The sequence below is a fragment of the Podarcis melisellensis genome (assembly GCF_964234715.1).
Source record: "Podarcis melisellensis genome assembly, chromosome: 16".
NCBI lineage: Eukaryota > Metazoa > Chordata > Lepidosauria > Squamata > Lacertidae > Podarcis > Podarcis melisellensis.
This window is the reverse complement of record NC_138533.1, coordinates 40,367,456-40,384,785: the sequence shown is the minus strand read 5'-3', so window position 1 is coordinate 40,384,785 and position 17,330 is coordinate 40,367,456. Positions and strand designations below refer to the sequence as shown.

The following is a 17,330-nucleotide window of genomic DNA, read 5'->3' as shown; positions in this document are numbered from 1 at the left end:
CCAGTGAGAACAGCGAAGAGGTATCAAGGCCCCCTTTAGGAACCCCCACCCCTCGCCGGAAACTGTCACGCAGGGAATCCAGGAGACGTGTTTCCGTTAAGCAGCTTTTATGCTGGAAGCGTTTCCGCAGGCGCCCACTGTCGGATTCTACCAGCGACTGACGGAGCCATGTCAAAGGGCTCCGCTCAAGGCAGAGCTTTGCTACGCTGAGCAAACTCTGAGGGACCAACCCTTTACGCACAAGTAGCTCATTGTCCCATCACAGCAATCCGACAGTCCCTGAAAGCGCTTGTGCAAGGAGAGGCATCATGAGCAACCCAGCCGAAGCCGGAGATGGGGGAGCAGCTGCAGCCGTTCCAAGCCTGGAAGAAAGGTACAGGATGTTGGAGGTTCAGTTAGCCATGCAAACGGCTAGGCTTGAGGAGAGGAGGGCTCAAGATGCAGAGAAGGGAAAGGCCACCCAAGTCTCAAGGAAGGTGCCAGGACTGGTGCAGAAATTTGGGGGTGATCCCAGGAACTATCAAGCCTTTAGGACAGAAATGCAATATGCCCTTAATCTGCAGTTTGATGACTTTCCTGATGAGGAATCAAGGGTGGCGTTTGTGATTGGCCATCTAGAAAGGGGGGCGAGAGACTGGGTGAGACCCCTGATGGCAGCCAATAACGAAGTCCTAAAGGACACAAGGAAGTTTTTTCGCGCCATGGATCTGATGTTCTCCAGTGAGATTGAGCAGGGAGTGGCGCGCAGACAGCTAATGGCGTGTAAGCAAGGGAGCCGATCTGTCCGTGAGTACTGGACTGAGTTCACCATGTTGATTCATAAATTAAGTTGGGATTTGTCAGCGGAACCGATACAAATGCTATTCGAAGAAGGATTATCTCCAGCAGTAAAAGACGAACTTTCCCGGGCGCCCAGGGCAGAGTCTATGGACCAGCTGACTAAATCCGCGCTGGCCATAGGAGCACGGCAGGAGGCTAGAGCCTTGGAGAAGCGGGAGGGGAAAGAGGACCGTTGGAGAGATTTCCGCATTCCCGAGATTCCAGAGCAGACTTCCCCGCCAGCAGAGCCGATGGAAATTGGAACAGCGTGCGCGCGCGCAGTTTCAAACCCCAGTGAAGGGCGGAAGAAGGAGGGGAAAGGCGCCAATAAATGTTTTCTCTGCCAACAGCCAGGTCACTTTGCCAGAGTTTGTCCGCAAAGAAAGGAATGGCAAGGAATGGCGGGAGCTGTTGGGGAGGAGGCGGAGGGAGTCCAGGAGACAGTAAAAGCCAACGCCTGGCTGCAAGCATCGGGGCACAGCAGCCAGGCCAAGGAACAGTGAATGTGCCCACGCCGGAACCACCAAGACCAGCGCTAGTAATAGAGGTACTGCTAGAACTGGCAAACGGACACCCGCTAAAGGTTAAGGCGCTATTGGACTCAGGCAGCTCCTGCAACTTTATGAGTAAGGAGTTTGCAGCCGCACACCAGATACAAACCATCCCCTTAAATAACCCGCTGCAGGTGACCACGATTGATGGGAGGGCGCTGTTGGGAGGAGAAGTTAACCAGCAGACTGTTCCCATGACGATGAGGGTGGCACGACACACGGAACTAATAGCGTTTAATATAGCCACCTTGGGGGGAGCGCCCATTATTTTGGGGATGAGCTGGCTAGCACTGCATGATCCGCTCGTGGGATGGCACCAGAGAGTGGTTTCCTTTGGGTCAGCGCATTGTCTGGCACATTGCACGGAAAGGGGGAGCCAAGTAGGTACCCAGGCCACGTTAGCAAAGATAGAAGTTACAGACCAAGGAAGGGTACCACGACAATACGCCGATTTGGCTGACGTCTTCAGCGAAAGGGAAGCAAATAAACTACCCCCGCACAGACCCTTTGACTGCCAAATCAACTTACTCCCAGGAGCACAATTGCCAGTGGGCAAGGTATATGCAATGTCAGACAGGGAGATGCAGGAGTTAAGGGAGTTTATTGACAAGAACCTCAAGCGTGGGTTCATCAGAGAGTCACGGGCGGTGGGGGGTAGCCCAGTGTTCTTTGTGGACAAAAAAAATACAGATAAACCGAGACTGGTCATGGACTTCCGGGCCCTCAACGCAGTGTCCGAACCAGTGGCTTTCCCTATGCCCAGAATCGATGACATTCTGACCCGGGTGAGAAAAGGGAAAATTTTTACCAAGCTGGACCTAAGGGGGGCGTACAATTTAATACGTATGAGAAAGGGAGATGAGTGGAAAACCACTATGTTCACCCCTTTAGGGGCCTTTGAATATCTCGTTATGCCCTTCGGCCTCCAGGGGGGGTCGGCCGTTTTTCAATCGTTCATGAATCACGTCCTAGGGCCATTGCTTTACAAGAACTGCGCTGCGTTCTTAGATGATGTACTAGTGTACTCAGAGGATGAAGAGCAGCATGTGCGAGATGTACGAGAGGTACTGAGCAGACTGCAAGAAAACCAGCTGTGGGTGAAACTGGAGAAGTGTCAGTTTCACACCAGAGAAGTGGAATTCCTGGGGTACCGGTTGTCAGACAAGGGGTTGGCCATGGATCCTAGCAAGGTGCAAGCGGTACTGGAATGGAAACCACCGAAGACTAAGAAAGATGTGCAAAGGTTTTTGGGGTTCGGAAACTTCTATCGGAAGTTCATCAAGAACTTTGCCCACTTAACAGCCCCCATCACGGATTGCCTCAGCAGTAAGAAGAAATTTGTCTGGACGGAAGAAGCGCAGCGAGCGTTCGAAAGTTTAAAGAGGGCGTTTGCTTCGGAAGAACAACTCTTACACGTGGATCTGCAACAGCCGATGAGAGTGGAGACCGACGCGTCAGACAGAGCGGTGGGCGCCGTACTCCTACAGCCGGGAAAGGATACGTCAGAATGGAGACCATGTGCCTTTTTCTCGAGGAAGTTGAACAAATCAGAGAGGAACTATACCGTGATTGACAGAGAATTACTCGCCATCCATGAAGCGTTCAAGAGATGGCGACACCTGCTGATTGGGGCACAACACAAGGTCCAAGTGCGGACAGACCACAAAAATCTAGAATACTGGAGAACAGCCCGAGTACTGAACCAGAGACAAGTGAGATGGGCGCAAGAGTTCTCCAAGTTCAATTTTGAAATTCGCTACGTGCCAGGCGCAGAGAATGTCAGAGCGGACGCTCTCTCCCGAAAACCTGAGTACTTGGAGGGGGAGGGAGCGGCGGAAGAAAGACACATCATCCCTGAGGACCACTGGGTTTGTGGGGCAGCATTGGTGGGGCAAAGAGAACTGGTAGAGGGTACTGAGAACGATTGTGCTGGTCCCAGGGGGGATGAGGTATTATTACCGTAGGCCAAGATCAACAGGGAGCTGGGCAGGACAGCAGGAACGGAGGTAGGGCAGAAGCAGGAGTCCAGGTGGGGAAGCAGGAACACTGGTAAGGCAGAAGCAGGAATCCAGGCGGGGAAGCAGGAACACTGGTAAGGCAGAAGCAGGAATCCAGGCGAGGAATAGGCACACTGGGAGTGCCAAACAAGGACTGGGTAAAGCAGATACTTCACAACGACGTTGCTCCCGCAACCTGAGACCGGGCTGCCTGACCTTTATCTTCTTCTAAGGCCGGGGGCGGTCCCGGCCCCCAGAAGCCCCGCCTCTCTTGGCCTTAAGGCGAGCACTCCTCCTGGGAGACACCAGTTCCCTTCGCCTCTCTGCCCTAAGCCTCTGCAGATCAGGAGAGGCCGAAGGGTTACTGGGTCCTGGAGGAGGCTCACCTGTAGCCACTGAGTCTTCCAGCACCTCTGGGGCCTGAATGATTTCACCTGGTGCCTGCTCTTGAGTTTCCTCAGCAACTAGGCCTTGCCCCAGTTCAGCCGGCCCTGGAGGCGGGGACTCCTGTGCCGGCTGGGGTTCCTCCGGATCGCTCTCAGACTCGGAATCCCAGGCCATCACACCATCCCCCCTCCCAGGCCCCCCCCTCACTTGAGGGCCCGGACCCGGCTTGCTGGGGTACGCTGCATGAAACTCCCGGATGCAGGCAGGTGCGTGGACGTTGACCGCTGGTTCCCAGGAGCGGTCCTCTGGCCCATACCCCTTCCAGTCAATGAGATACTGCAGCCTTCCCCTGCGGTATCGGGAGTCCAGAATGCGTTCCACCTCGTACTCTGGCTCTCCCTGCACCAAAACTGGCTGCGGTCGGGGACGGTCTGGGTGGAACTCGTCGGGTGGGGCCACCGGACTCAGAAGGGACCTGTGGAATACCGGGTGAACCTTCAGGTTTGCTGGCAACTGGAGACGGAATGCCACAGGCGAGACCTGGTCCACAATAGGGAACGGGCCGGTGAACCGGGCGTCCAGCTTCCGCGAAGGTCGAGAAGGGTGGAGGTGGCGAGTGGAAAGCCATACCAAGTCACCGACGTGAAGTTCCGGCCCCACCTGGCGGTGGCGGTCGGCCTGGACCTTGTACGCCTCCTTGGCCTGGCGCAGCTGCTCCATCAACAGCTGTTGCTGGGACTGGAGCTCCTGAAGCCACTCTGTCACCGCAGGGACCGCAGATGCCGGCAGCACATCCGGAAACAACCGTGGGTGAAGGCCATAACTGGCTTGGAACGGGGTCTGCTGGGTGGACGCATTCACCGCGTTGTTATAAGCGAACTCCGCCAATGCTAGGTGGTCGACCCAGTCGTCCTGCTGGTAGCTGCAGTAACACCGGAGGTACTGTTCCAGTACCGCGTTCGCCCGTTCTGTCTGGCCATCAGTCTGTGGGTGGTAAGCAGATGAGAGACAGACCTCTGTTCCGAGGGCCTGGTGCAAAGCACGCCAAAACCAGGACGTGAACTGAACGCCGCGGTCGGATACTACACGCTCAGGTAGGCCATGCAGGCGGAAGACATGCTGAAGGTACAGCTGCGCGGTTTCCTTAGCTGAGGGTATGGATGGGCAGGGGGCACAGTGCACCATCTTCGTGAAGTGGTCGGAGAAAACTAGAAGGCAGGTGCAGCCACGAGACGGGGGTAACTCCACTACAAAGTCTAGAGAAACTGTGTGCCAAGGACGTGGTGGAACCGGCAACGGCTGAAGAAGGCCGGGGGGTCGCCCGGTAGGCCCCTTGGCCCGCCTGCAGACGTCACAACCAGCGACGTAGCGAGCCACGTCAGCCTTCAAGCGGGGCCACCAAAACTCACGGCTTACCAGATGGGTGGTCCGATACCGCCCAAAGTGCCCCGCCGCTGGAGCGTCATGGGTCATCCGGAGAACCTCAGCCCGCAGCGGCCCTGGTGGGATGTACAGGCGCCCGTGGTGCAGCAGAAGACCCTGATGCGAAACCAGCCCTGGATACTGAGGGCATGATCCTTCGGCCAGTTCCCGGAGTCGTTCCTGGGCCCAAGCGTCGACCCGTTGCTGTTCCCGCACCCGAGCCTGCAGTGGCTCAACCTCCTGGGTGGCCAGGAATGCAGCTGGTGGTAGGATCGTGGTGGGTACTGCTTGCTGAACCGTGTCTGCGTTGTCTTCAGGTTTCCGGGACAGGGCATCCGCCTTCTGGTTTTGGGAGCTAGGGATGTAGCGGATCCGGAACTGGAACCGGGAAAAGAACAACGCCCACCGGATCTGCCTTTGGTTCAGCTTGCGGGTGGTCTGGAGGTATTCCAGGTTCCGGTGGTCAGTTCTCACCTCCACCGGGTGTCTTGCTCCTTCAAGATGGTGGCGCCAAACCTCAAAGGCCACCTTGATGGCCAGCAGTTCCCGCTCCCACACGGTATAGTCACGCTCCGCTGGAAGGAGCTGGCGGGAATAGAAGGCGCAGGGTAAGAGTGGCACTTCCGGTTCGTGCTGCTGAGACAAGACGGCACCGAGAGCCGTACTGGAGGCGTCAGTCTCTACCACAAAGGGTCGAGAAGGATCCGGATGCTGCAAGATTGGCGCTCTCTGGAAACAGGCCTTCAACCCTTGAAATGCCTCCTCCGCCTCCTTGTCCCAGGAAAACGGCGTCTTGGGGCGCAGAAGCCGGGTCAACGGGGTGGTGCGGTGAGCATAATCCGCAATGAAGGTCCGGTAATAGTTGGCGAACCCCAGGAAACGCTGTAGGTCCTTGCGGTTCCGAGGTGCCGCCCATTCTCGAACCGCTGCCACCTTCCCAGGATCCATCTGCACCCCACCTGGTGAGAGTCGATGACCCAGGAAGTCCACTGACTGCTGATGGAACTCGCACTTGCTGAGCTTTGCATACAGACGATGCTCGCGCAAGCGCTGCAGCACGGTCCGGACATGGCCCTCGTGGCACGCCGGGTCACGAGAGTAAACCAGAATGTCATCCAAGTACACCACCACGTACTTGTCTAGCAAGTCCTGAAATACGTGGTTGATGTACCGTTGAAACACAGCGGGCGCGTTGCACAAACCAAAGGGCATAACCAGGTATTCAAACTGTCCGTACCGGGTCCCGAATGCTGTCTTCCACTCATCCCCGGCGCGGATCCGAATCAAATTGTAGGCTCCCCGGAGGTCTAGCTTGGTGAACACCTGCGCCCCTTGCACCCGCTCCAGTAACTCCGAAATAAGGGGCAAGGGGTGCCGGTCCGGGATGGTAATCTTGTTCAGGGCCCGGTAATCATGGCAAAGGCGGAGCTCCCCACATTTCTTTTTAACAAAGAGCACTGGCGCAGCAGTGGGCGAGGTAGAAGGTCTAATGAACCCTCGCTCCAGGTTCTTGCGCAAGAAGTCCTGCAAAGCCTCGCGCTCTGGCTCTGTTAACGAGTATAAGCGACTCACCGGTAGAGGCGCTCCGGGCTGGAGGTCTATGCCGCAGTCAAAGGACCGATGCGGCGGCAGCTGGTCTGCCCCCCGTTCCTCGAACACGTCGTGATAGTCCCGGTACTCCGCGGGGAGCGTTGCAGCAGCCTCCTCAGTGGGCGCAGCTGCTAGCATCTCAGTCTCAGCAGACGAACTGGGGTCTGGGAAGTGTACAGTCCGTTTGACCCAATCAATCTGCACATTGTGATCCTCTAGCCAGTCCATCCCAAGCACCAGGGGGAACCGGGGCATGGAGGCAATATCCAGAGTTCGCATCTCACGGTGCTGCTGGAGGCACAGGACCAGGGGCTGGGTCTCTCGAGTGACGGCGCCCGAACGCAGTGGCCGTCCGTCGATTGCCTCCACCTGTACCGGTTCTGGCTTGTTCCGAAGTGGCACCCGATGCTGGGCAGCAAAAGCAGCGTCCATATAAGAGCGGGTTGCCCCTGAATCCACCAGGGCATGGGTAAGAATCCATGGCCCTCCTGGAGGGTATAGATGTACCGGAACCATAAGGTGTTGTAATTCGATTGGTGCGGTCCCATTCTGTGCTGTTTGGGACCCCAGGGAGCCAGGGCCATCAGCTACTGGGGTTGGCGGTTTCTCAGGACAGGATCGTGCATAGTGTCCGCTTCCGCCACAATAGAGACATAGATTCCCCTCCCGACGCCGCGACTTCTCTGCGGGGGAGAGGCGTGGCCGCACTGCCCCAAGCTGCATGGGTTCCTCCAATGACTCAGCTGGGCCTATGGGGCTGCTGGTGGACCCCGGGGCCGAGAACTGGAGGTGCCGGCGGCCCCGAGCCTGACGCCGGTCCTCTAGCCGATCGTCTATCTGTAGACTCCGCTGAATAAGAGCGTCTAGCGTGGTGGGGCGTTCCATTGTGGCCAGCTAGTCCAGTATCTCATCTGAAAGCCCCTCGAGATACTGGTCCCGAAGAGCAGAGTCGTTCCAGGTCAAGTCCTGTGCCAGCAGCCGGAATTCTGTGGTGTATGCGGCCACCTTGGACTTGCCCTGTCTCAACCGCCGAATCGCCCGGTTGGCTTGACTCCCCTTCAAAGGGTTGCCGAACGCGGCCTCCAACAGATTGCAAAACCCCCCGTAGTCTGCCAGCAAGGGGGAGTCTTGCCTGAGCAGCGGCAACGCCCACTTGGCCGCCTGGTCCTTTAACAAACTAATCAAAAAATGCACCTTGGTGCGGTCGTCGGGGAAGTTCCGGGCGCGCCCTTGAATATACAGCTTGGCCTGGGCAAGGAACATGGGAAAGCTGGCCAGAGCCCCATCAAACTTCTCAGGCAAGGCCACTGGGTACTTGCCAGAAGCCGGGGCGTCGGCCCCAGGAGCCGGTAGGGCGTCCAAACGCTGCTGTAGTGCCGCAACCACGTTACTGAGCTGCTGCACGGTGTGCGTCAAGGCCTGGTTCTCCTGGGCTATTGCCAACAATGTAGCCGCTTGGTCAGCCATGGCCTCTGAATCTTCCCGAACGCACCCCAACAAAGAGGGAGTGCGGGTGTGGCGGGAGCAAACTGTGCTGGTCCCAGGGGGGATGAGGTATTATTACCGTAGGCCAAGATCAACAGGGAGCTGGGCAGGACAGCAGGAACGGAGGTAGGGCAGAAGCAGGAGTCCAGGTGGGGAAGCAGGAACACTGGTAAGGCAGAAGCAGGAATCCAGGCGGGGAAGCAGGAACACTGGTAAGGCAGAAGCAGGAATCCAGGCGGGGAAGCAGGAACACTGGTAAGGCAGAAGCAGGAATCCAGGCGAGGAATAGGCACACTGGGAGTGCCAAACAAGGACTGGGTAAAGCAGATACTTCACAACGACGTTGCTCCCGCAACCTGAGACCGGGCTGCCTGACCTTTATCTTCTTCTAAGGCCGGGGGCGGTCCCGGCCCCCAGAAGCCCCGCCTCTCTTGGCCTTAAGGCGAGCACTCCTCCTGGGAGACACCAGTTCCCTTCGCCTCTCTGCCCTAAGCCTCTGCAGATCAGGAGAGGCCGAAGGGTTACTGGGTCCTGGAGGAGGCTCACCTGTAGCCACTGAGTCTTCCAGCACCTCTGGGGCCTGAATGATTTCACCTGGTGCCTGCTCTTGAGTTTCCTCAGCAACTAGGCCTTGCCCCAGTTCAGCCGGCCCTGGAGGCGGGGACTCCTGTGCCGGCTGGGGTTCCTCCGGATCGCTCTCAGACTCGGAATCCCAGGCCATCACAACGATGAATATGCCCAAGAAAAGCTTAGGGAACTCAGGGAAACAGGGGAGAACACAGGGGGTTTTGAGGAAAAGAATGGAAAGCTGTATTACAAAGGGGCACTCTACATACCAGATGGGGAACTAAGAGGGCGAGTGCTCAAACAGTTACACGATAGCCCCACGGCGGGGCACTTCGGGCAGCAGAAGACCATGTGGTTGGTTACCAGGGAGTTTTGGTGGCCCAAGGTGAGGGAAGACGTGCGGGAGTATGTCCGGGGGTGCGACAGGTGCCAGAGAGCTAAAGGAGAGAGGCTGGCGCCAGCGGGGTTATTAGAACCCTTACCCACACCAGAAAGGCCATGGGAGATGGTATCCATAGATTTTATGACAGATCTACCGAAATCCAAAGGGAAAACAGCTGTCATGGTGGTAGTAGATCTACTAACTAAGATGTGCCATTTTATAGCTTGTTCACACGCAGTCACAGCGGAAGAAACCGCAAGGTTGTTTGTAAAGCATATTTTCAGGTTGCATGGCGCCCCCTTGAGGGTTGTGAGTGACCGAGGGAAACAATTTACTTCCAGGTTCTGGAGGAAGCTAATGAGCTTGCTGCACGTGGAGGTAAGTTTTTCCACCGCCAGACACCCAGAAACAAATGGGCAGGCAGAAAGGGCAAACGGGGTTTTGCAACAATACCTGAGGTGCTATGTAAAAGACAGAGAAAATGATTGGGTAGATAAGTTACCTCTGGCAGAATTTGCCTACAACAACGCGGAGAACGTGTCCACAGGGATGAGTCCCTTTCTGGCCAATTATGGGTGTCACCCCCGAGCATTTGCAGGAGAAGGAGGGGAGAGCTGGAGTGTACCGGCGGCGGAACATTTTGTGGAAGAAATGAAAGCAATCCATCGGCAGCTCCAACTCAACTTGGAGAAAGCCAAGGAAGAATATAAGAAGCAAGCAGACAGAAATAGAAGGGAAGGTGAAACCATAAGGGTGGGAAACCGGGTGTGGCTATCCACCCAAGGGCTGCCGTTCAAGGGAGGGTGTAAGAAATTGAGACCCAAACGGTTGGGACCCTTTGAGGTCATACAACAGGTTAACCCAGTAGCATTTAAACTCAGATTGCCCAGTCACATGAAACTGCACCCAGTATTTCACAGATCATTACTGTCGCCGTACCGAGAGGGACGGGAGTGGGGGGAACGTGAGAGGGAGGTCACCCAAACACCCGTCATAGAAGAGAGAGAACGCAACATGGAAGTGGCAGGAATCATCGATTCCAGGTGGAAGGGGAATCAGGTGGAATACTTGGTAGAATGGGAGGGGGAGGAAGAGTCAGAAAACACGTGGGTGCCGGCAGAAGAAGTCCATGACGAGGTTTTAATAGAAACGCTCCATCGGTGTTTCCCAAGAAAACCGCAGCCTGTGGCGCGATTTAGGAGGGAACACTTCGGAACCACCGATGAGGAAGGGGTGTTTGAAGGGTTCCCAGAGTCAGGGGTTGAGGAAGCAGCATACTCAGACGAAGAAGAGGAAGAAGGGGAAGGAGACGGAAGGCAGTGGCTAGAAGTGTTTGAATCCTCTGATGACGAGGAGAGCTCCTTCCGAGGCTTTCCAGCCTCACCGCCTGCAGGAGAGGAGGCGGGAGGAGGGGGGCCTGGGGGGGAGGTGGATGTCAGGAAATTGCCATCGGAAGAACAGGTGGCGGTAGGGCTCCAGGACAATAGGAGAGACTCTGCAGCAGAAGAGGGAACCAGTAGGGGGGGAGCAGGAGCTCCAAGGGGAAGGGAATCGGAGGAGAGGCTCTGGGACACTTCCAGTGAGAACAGCGAAGAGGTATCAAGGCCCCCTTTAGGAACCCCCACCCCTCGCTGGAAACTGTCACGCAGGGAATCCAGGAGACGTGTTTCCGTTAAGCAGCTTTTATGCTGGAAGCGTTTCCGCAGGCGCCCACTGTCGGATTCTACCAGTGACTGACGGAGCCATGTCAAAGGGCTCCGCTCAAGGCAGAGCTTTGCTATGCTGAGCAAACTCTGAGGGACCAACCCTTTTACGCACAAGTAGCTCATTGTCCCATCACAACTCCCTTTAAATACTGTATGGAGTAAGAGAAAATTTCTCTAAGATCATTGTCCCAATGAAGATAAAAATTACCCACCCACTTGTTGAAAATGCCATACACACACACACACACACACACACACACACAGTGGAAATGCGAGATGTCAAAAATACTGCAGGAAAATTAAACATTAATTAACAAGGATTATAGGCTATGAAGTCCCATTTCATCCAGCATTTTTTTTATTACATTATATGAAATGATCAGTTAGACCAGAACATAAAGAACGAGCCCATTAGACTTCAGCTGTAGCCAGAGTACTTTTTGCTAATGACTGGATAGAATCAACAGTGTCCACAACCCAAAAATGGCTGGATGGAATCAGGGACTTTGCAGCACTCGTGAAGTCAACACAGTCCCTTAGACTTTTGGAACACAACTTCTTGATAATGTGGCAGAATTTTATTGAATTATTACCAAACATAACTTAATGGATCCACAATGTTTTATTCATTTAAAGTTGGCTGTGTTTTTCTGATCTTAGATTAAATGTTATAATGTTCTAAAAACTAATGTGGCACAAGATACAAAATTCCTTTTTTTACTACAGGTGAAACTCGAAAAATTAGAATATCATGGAAAAGTTCATTTATTTCAGAAATTCAACTTAAAAGGTGAAACTAATATATGAGATAGACTCATGACATACAAAGCAAGATATGTCAAGCATTTATTTGTTATAATTGTGATGATTATGGCGTACAGTGTACATTGCTTTGCATGTCATGAGTCTATCTTATATATTAGTTTCACCTTTTAAGTTGAATTACTGAAATAAATGAACTTTTCCATGATATTCTAATTTTTCAAGTTTCACCTGTAACTATAATTGCATTATCAGGCTGCTTGCTGGTGATCAATGGTTAATATTTATCGGAATTACTAAGAATGGACTTCTCTCTGTGTCATTTTATTTAACAGATTTAAGAGAATTGAAAAGGATGTGCCTATTTTCTTGGAAAGCCTGGCCTTTTCAGAGTGTCTCAGGAAGCTCAGCTCCTGGCAAGCATTTCTAAGACAGTTGCATGAGGCTGGGAGGGAGACTCCTGCATTGCAGGGGTTTGACTGACCCAGAAGACCCTCAGGGTCCCTTCAAACTCTACAATTCTATGATTCTATGATCACAAATGTATCAGCAGCCTGGAAGAAGAGGCAGCAAAGGAGGGAAGGAGGGAGGATTTGCAATTTTCAAACAATTAATTACCTATGTGGCAGAAATGCAGGAAAGGATAAGTGTCCCACTGGTTTCCAGAAACATTGTGTTTATCCTCCTCCTGGCAGCAGAGCAATTATCTTTTGTGTAAGGCTCCCTATGAGCTACCTCTGGCACGCCTGTGCGTGGACCTGAGCTTCCGTTGCAGTGTGGTGCTGACAACGCCAAGGTTGCAGGTCTGAACCCCATAAGGGACAGCTGCCTATTCCTGCATTGCAGGAAGTTGGACTAGATGATCCTCAGGGTCCTTTCCAGCTCTACAATTCCATGATTCTCCATTAGATTCTCCTTGGCGAAATCTGGCCCTGGAAGACGACATGAACAGAGAGGCAGGATCGGACCATCCACAGCAATCTCACAGGAAGATGCCAGACATGGAGATGCACAGGTGTGGGGCAGACAGGAGACCCCCAGTTCATTCCCCAATGGCACCTCTGTGTAGGCGGGCATAGCCCCACCTGAAACCTTGGAGGGCTGCTGCCAGTCAGTGGGGACAGTGCTGAGCCTGGTAGACTAACGGGCTGCCTCTGTCTATGTTCCATTCCTATTACAAATCTGGTTTTACAAAGGCACTGCCAAGCCCAGAACCAGCCTTGATGGGGCTTTGTGCCCATGAAACATGGGAAGAAAGGGGCTGGGGAAGGCCCTGCAGTGTCTCTGAGAAATCACTCTGAAGTCTCACACTTACAGAACAAAGCACACACGCCACATCTATTTTCCCTGGGAGAGTACAAAGCACCAATGTGTCCGGCACACCCCCACCCCCACCCCCACCTCATTCCAAGCCCAGTGCCAATTGGTGGAGTGTCTGCAAGGGATCGGTCTCACATCACAGCAAGAGAAAATCTAAACTCTTTGGACAAAGAAAGCGGCTTATCAGACTCTTCTCTGGCAGACTTGCTGTCAGACTGACAGGATGGAGACCAGCTTGGGGGCACAATTGGATCAAGCTGCAAAATGAGGCCTGAAATGTGTGGGTCTCACTCCCCTCCCTGCGTCTCTTCAGTGACACAGCAGGACAAAGGGAAATGGAAAGATAATGCGCAGAGAGGCCTTGGGGACTGGCCCCTCGCACCGGGGGAGGCTGAGAGACCCTCCTGGGCCAGACTCCTCCGTTTCCTACTATTTGGAGCAGATTAATAGCCTTCATATCACCAGAGTCAGCGGAGTAAAACTCGGCCCTTGTTGCCATGGAAACAGAAGCACAGCCTCAGACAAACATTTATGGGAAACCTGCCATTTCCTTCAAGAGCAAAATAGAAAGGAAGCAAAAGCCGCCGCCCCCCCCCCAACCTATGGCAGAAATAAATTGCCCTTGCTTTCTCCAGAGAGAGAGCTAAGAAGAGCCCGTCCGGGGCTTCTCTGCTCAGCAGCCCTGGGCACGCAGCCACACATGCAGCCAAGGAAAGAGAGGCTGCCTCTCTTGCACAGCGGCCTCAGGGGTGAAGAGCCTCTGGTCCAAGAGGAAGGCAGGCTGCTTCTTGCCACGCACTGGCCCTTTCACAGCTCGTGCTGGCAGCTCAAGGCAGGCAGGGCGGGTGGATTGGCGGACGGAGGAGGAGTCCTCCTAACACAACGTTCCTCGCTGCCTCTGGAGCAAAATCTGAAGCCGAGAAAACCCTCGTTGTGTTTCGTCCCACTATGAAGGCATCACAATCCACCCGGGACAAATTCCAATGCCCGCCAGAGCAAGAGAGATGCCCCAGCCTTGCAAAGCAGCTGACGGCATGGGAGAGTCCACACCAGGCATTTATTCCAGAATGGCCAGGCTTCGTTCACTTGCTTTTTATAGGGCAACTACACATGGTTGTCAAGATACTGTCCTTATCCTGTGCTTTTGGGCCAAGGGGGCTCCTTTTAGGAGCTCAGAACATCCAACTTTTAGGGGGAAGGGGAGAGAACAAAATTGTGATTCCTGTAGCAGGCCATCCAAAGAGGTCAGAAGAGTGGGGCTGAGGAGATTCCACTTGCACCCAGAAACCCATTTCACACATGGCCTGAGCCTTTCCTACCTATCCTCCCTGCTTCAGGAGCCACCAGGGCAGGCGCCGGGAGATGCTGGGTTCTGGGTACTGGAGGGGGTCACAGAGGCACGGGAGCCACAAGATAAATGCTTGCATTCCCCCACCCAGCCATGAAGAAGGACGATGGTGGCCAGGGAGTCAGAGCCAGCAGGCTAGGGAGGAATGGGAAGGCTCCGTAGGCAGCAAAGTCAAGAGAGAGAAAGGCAGGCCCCGTGCACCCAGGTGTCCGTGTTAATTGCTGGGTAAAGACAAGGGTAATCTCACTTCATTTTTGACTACTGCTGTTCATTCAAAGCAACAGCACAAATCTGCATGTGTGTCTAGAGCAAGGAAATGGAAACCAGAGCAAGGTCTCTCTGATCAAGAGCTCAACCTGGCAGTGAGCCCCCTTGGCGCCATGCTTTGTAGGGGCTGGAAGGGAGAGCAAGGGAGAGGAATGGCTAGAGGGGGGAGCCCTTGCCCACTGTGGGCCTGGCTGACCCCCACGAGCAGGAGCAGGACCCTCAGGGGCCCAAGTTCCACATGGTGAGCAGAAAGGCAGCATAACCTAAGAGCCCAGGAAGTGGAGAAATGGCTTCTTCATTCAGCAGCTAAATAGAATTCCATGTACAGTGGTGCCTCGCAAGACGAAATTAATTCGTCCCGCAAGTTTTTTCTTCTTGCGAGTTTTTCGTCTTGCGAAGCACGGTTTCCCATAGGAATGCATTAAAAATCAATTAATGCGTTCCTATGGAGACCGCTTGCCAGGCTGGCGGTGCGGAGAAGGGCTTTTCTCCCCACCGCCAGCCTTCGGACAGGTATGGGAACAGAGGGGAAGGCGCACAGCGCTTCTCCTCTGTTCCTGGGGCTTGCGGTGGGAGGAGGGTTTTTCCTCCCCACCGCCAACATTCAGAACAGCATTCTGAATGTTGGCGGTGGGAAGGAAAACCCTCCCCCCACCGCAAGTCTTCAGGACAGCCTTCCGAAGGCTGGCGCGGGGAGAAGGTCTCTCCGCCCCACCGCCCGCCTTCGGAGCAGCCTTCCAAAGGCTGCCGGTGGGGCGGAGAGACCTCCTCCCTCCGCCCGCCTTCGGAGCAGCCTTCCGAAGGCTCGCGGTAGGGTGGAGAGACCTCCTCCCACCGCCAGCCTTCGGAGCAGCCTTCCGAAGGCTGACGGCCGGAGGAGGTCTCTCCGCCCCACCGCCAGCCTTCGGACAGGTACGGGAACAGAGGGGAAGGCGCGCAGCGCTTCTCCTCTGTTCCCGGGGCTTGCGGTGGGAGGAGGGTTTTTCCTCCCCACCGCCAACATTCAGAACAGCATTCTGAATGTTGGCGGTGGGAAGGAAAACCCTCCCCCCACCGCAAGTCTTCAGGACAGCCTTCCGAAGGCTGGCGCGGGGAGAAGGTCTCTCCGCCCCACCGCCCGCCTTCGGAGCAGCCTTCCGAAGGCTGGCGGTGGGGTGGAGAGACCTCCTCCCGCCGCCAGCCTTCGGAGCAGCCTTCCGAAGGCTGACGGCGGGAGGAGGTCTCTCCGCCCCACCGCCAGCCTTCGGACAGGTACGGGAACAGAGGGGAAGGCGCGCAGCGCTTCTCCTCTGTTCCCGGGGCTGGCGGTGGGAGGAGGGTTTTTCCTCCCCACCACCAACATTCAGAACAGCATTCTGAATGTTGGCGGTGGAAAGGAAAACCCTCCTCCCACTGCAAGTCTTCAGGACAGCCATCTGAAGCCTGGCGGGGGGAGAAGGGCTCTCCGCCCCACCGCCAGCCTTCGGAGCAGCCTTCCGAAGGCTGGCGGGGGGAGGAGGTCTCTCCGCCCCCCCCGCCAGCCTTCGGAGGAGGTCTGAGGACAGTGGGGAAGACGCGCTGCGCTTCCCCGCTGTCCCGGAGATTTCCCTATGGGCTTTCGTCTTGCAAAGGAAGCCCATAGGGAAATTCGTTTTGCGAAGCGCCTCCAAAACGGAAAACCCTTTCGTCTAGCGGGTTTTTCGTCTTGCGAGGCGTTCGTTTTGCGGGGCACCACTGTACACGTTAGTCATGACCATGCACACATAGCGCAGTCCCCTTCGCAAGACTCTGCAATGCGGGGGCGGGGGAGGTGAGGGCCCTTCCCCCAAGGCCTGAAGGCAAACAACTAGCTCAGCAAGCCGAGTAATGGAAACTTTTTGGAGAGCAGCACGCCCAGGAGCCTGATGGAAAGCGTACCAAGTGTGACTCTTAGAAGGACTAGCAGATAGTTGTGAATGTCCTAAATACAGACCGGACTTGGAAAAGCATGGGAACTATCCACAGGAACCTCAGAAGCCAGAGGGAAAGGTGCCAGGCAAAAACCTTCCTCTTCAGCCAGACCTTTGGCTGAACAACATCCTGTATCCTTTTAAATGTGTTTGTGGAAGGTAGGTTTATCGGTTTGTTTTGCTCTTGTTCCTGTTTCTATTGAGTTTTGTGTTTTTATCTTGTATTTTTATGCTGTGAACACCCCGAGATCTTCAGATCAAGGGCGGTATACAAAATGAATAAATAAATGAAAATTACAGGGGCCAGAGAAGGTGAGGAGCCACCCTCCCTCACCCCTGGGCAGAGCACACAGCCCTGCTCTCTCCCTCTGGCAGAAGGCAGCAAGCCAGGGAAGGCATCTGGCTCTCACAGACCTTTGCTGCAGGAGCCTTAGGTGCCCAGTTGGGCGGACGCTCTGCTGCACAGGCCGGGTGGACCCACAGGCGAGAGCACGTCAGGGGGCCTACCTTTGGCCACTTGGGGTTCAGGAGGCGTGCCTGGATGGCGTCATCGAGGGCTTGGTCGTACTGCTGCGTCTTCATGTACGCTGCTGAGCGGTTGCTGTACAGGATGCAGTTCTGAGGATCGACGGCCAGAGCTTCACTGTAGAGCACAATGGCCTTGTGGAAGTTGCCCTCGTGGCAGGCCTGGTTGCTCTGGCGCACCTTCTCAACAAACTCGGCCTTGCTCAGCACGGGGCCATCAGGGCTTCTGCTCTCAAAGCGCTTCAACCCAAACAGAGAAATCTGCAAATAGACA

At 55.0% G+C, this 17,330-nt stretch overlaps 1 protein-coding gene across 2 annotated transcripts in view; it reads right to left on the bottom strand.

Annotated features, from left to right (window-relative positions):
* Positions 1–17,330, bottom strand: part of TTC28 (tetratricopeptide repeat domain 28) — a 132,294-nt gene that overhangs the window by 112,035 nt on the left and 2,929 nt on the right. For both annotated transcript variants that reach the window (XM_081892871.1, XM_081892872.1), the window contains exon 2: positions 17,039–17,317. In XM_081892871.1, coding sequence (XP_081748997.1) covers positions 17,039–17,317 — 279 coding nt within the window. The remainder of the gene's footprint in view (positions 1–17,038; positions 17,318–17,330) is intronic.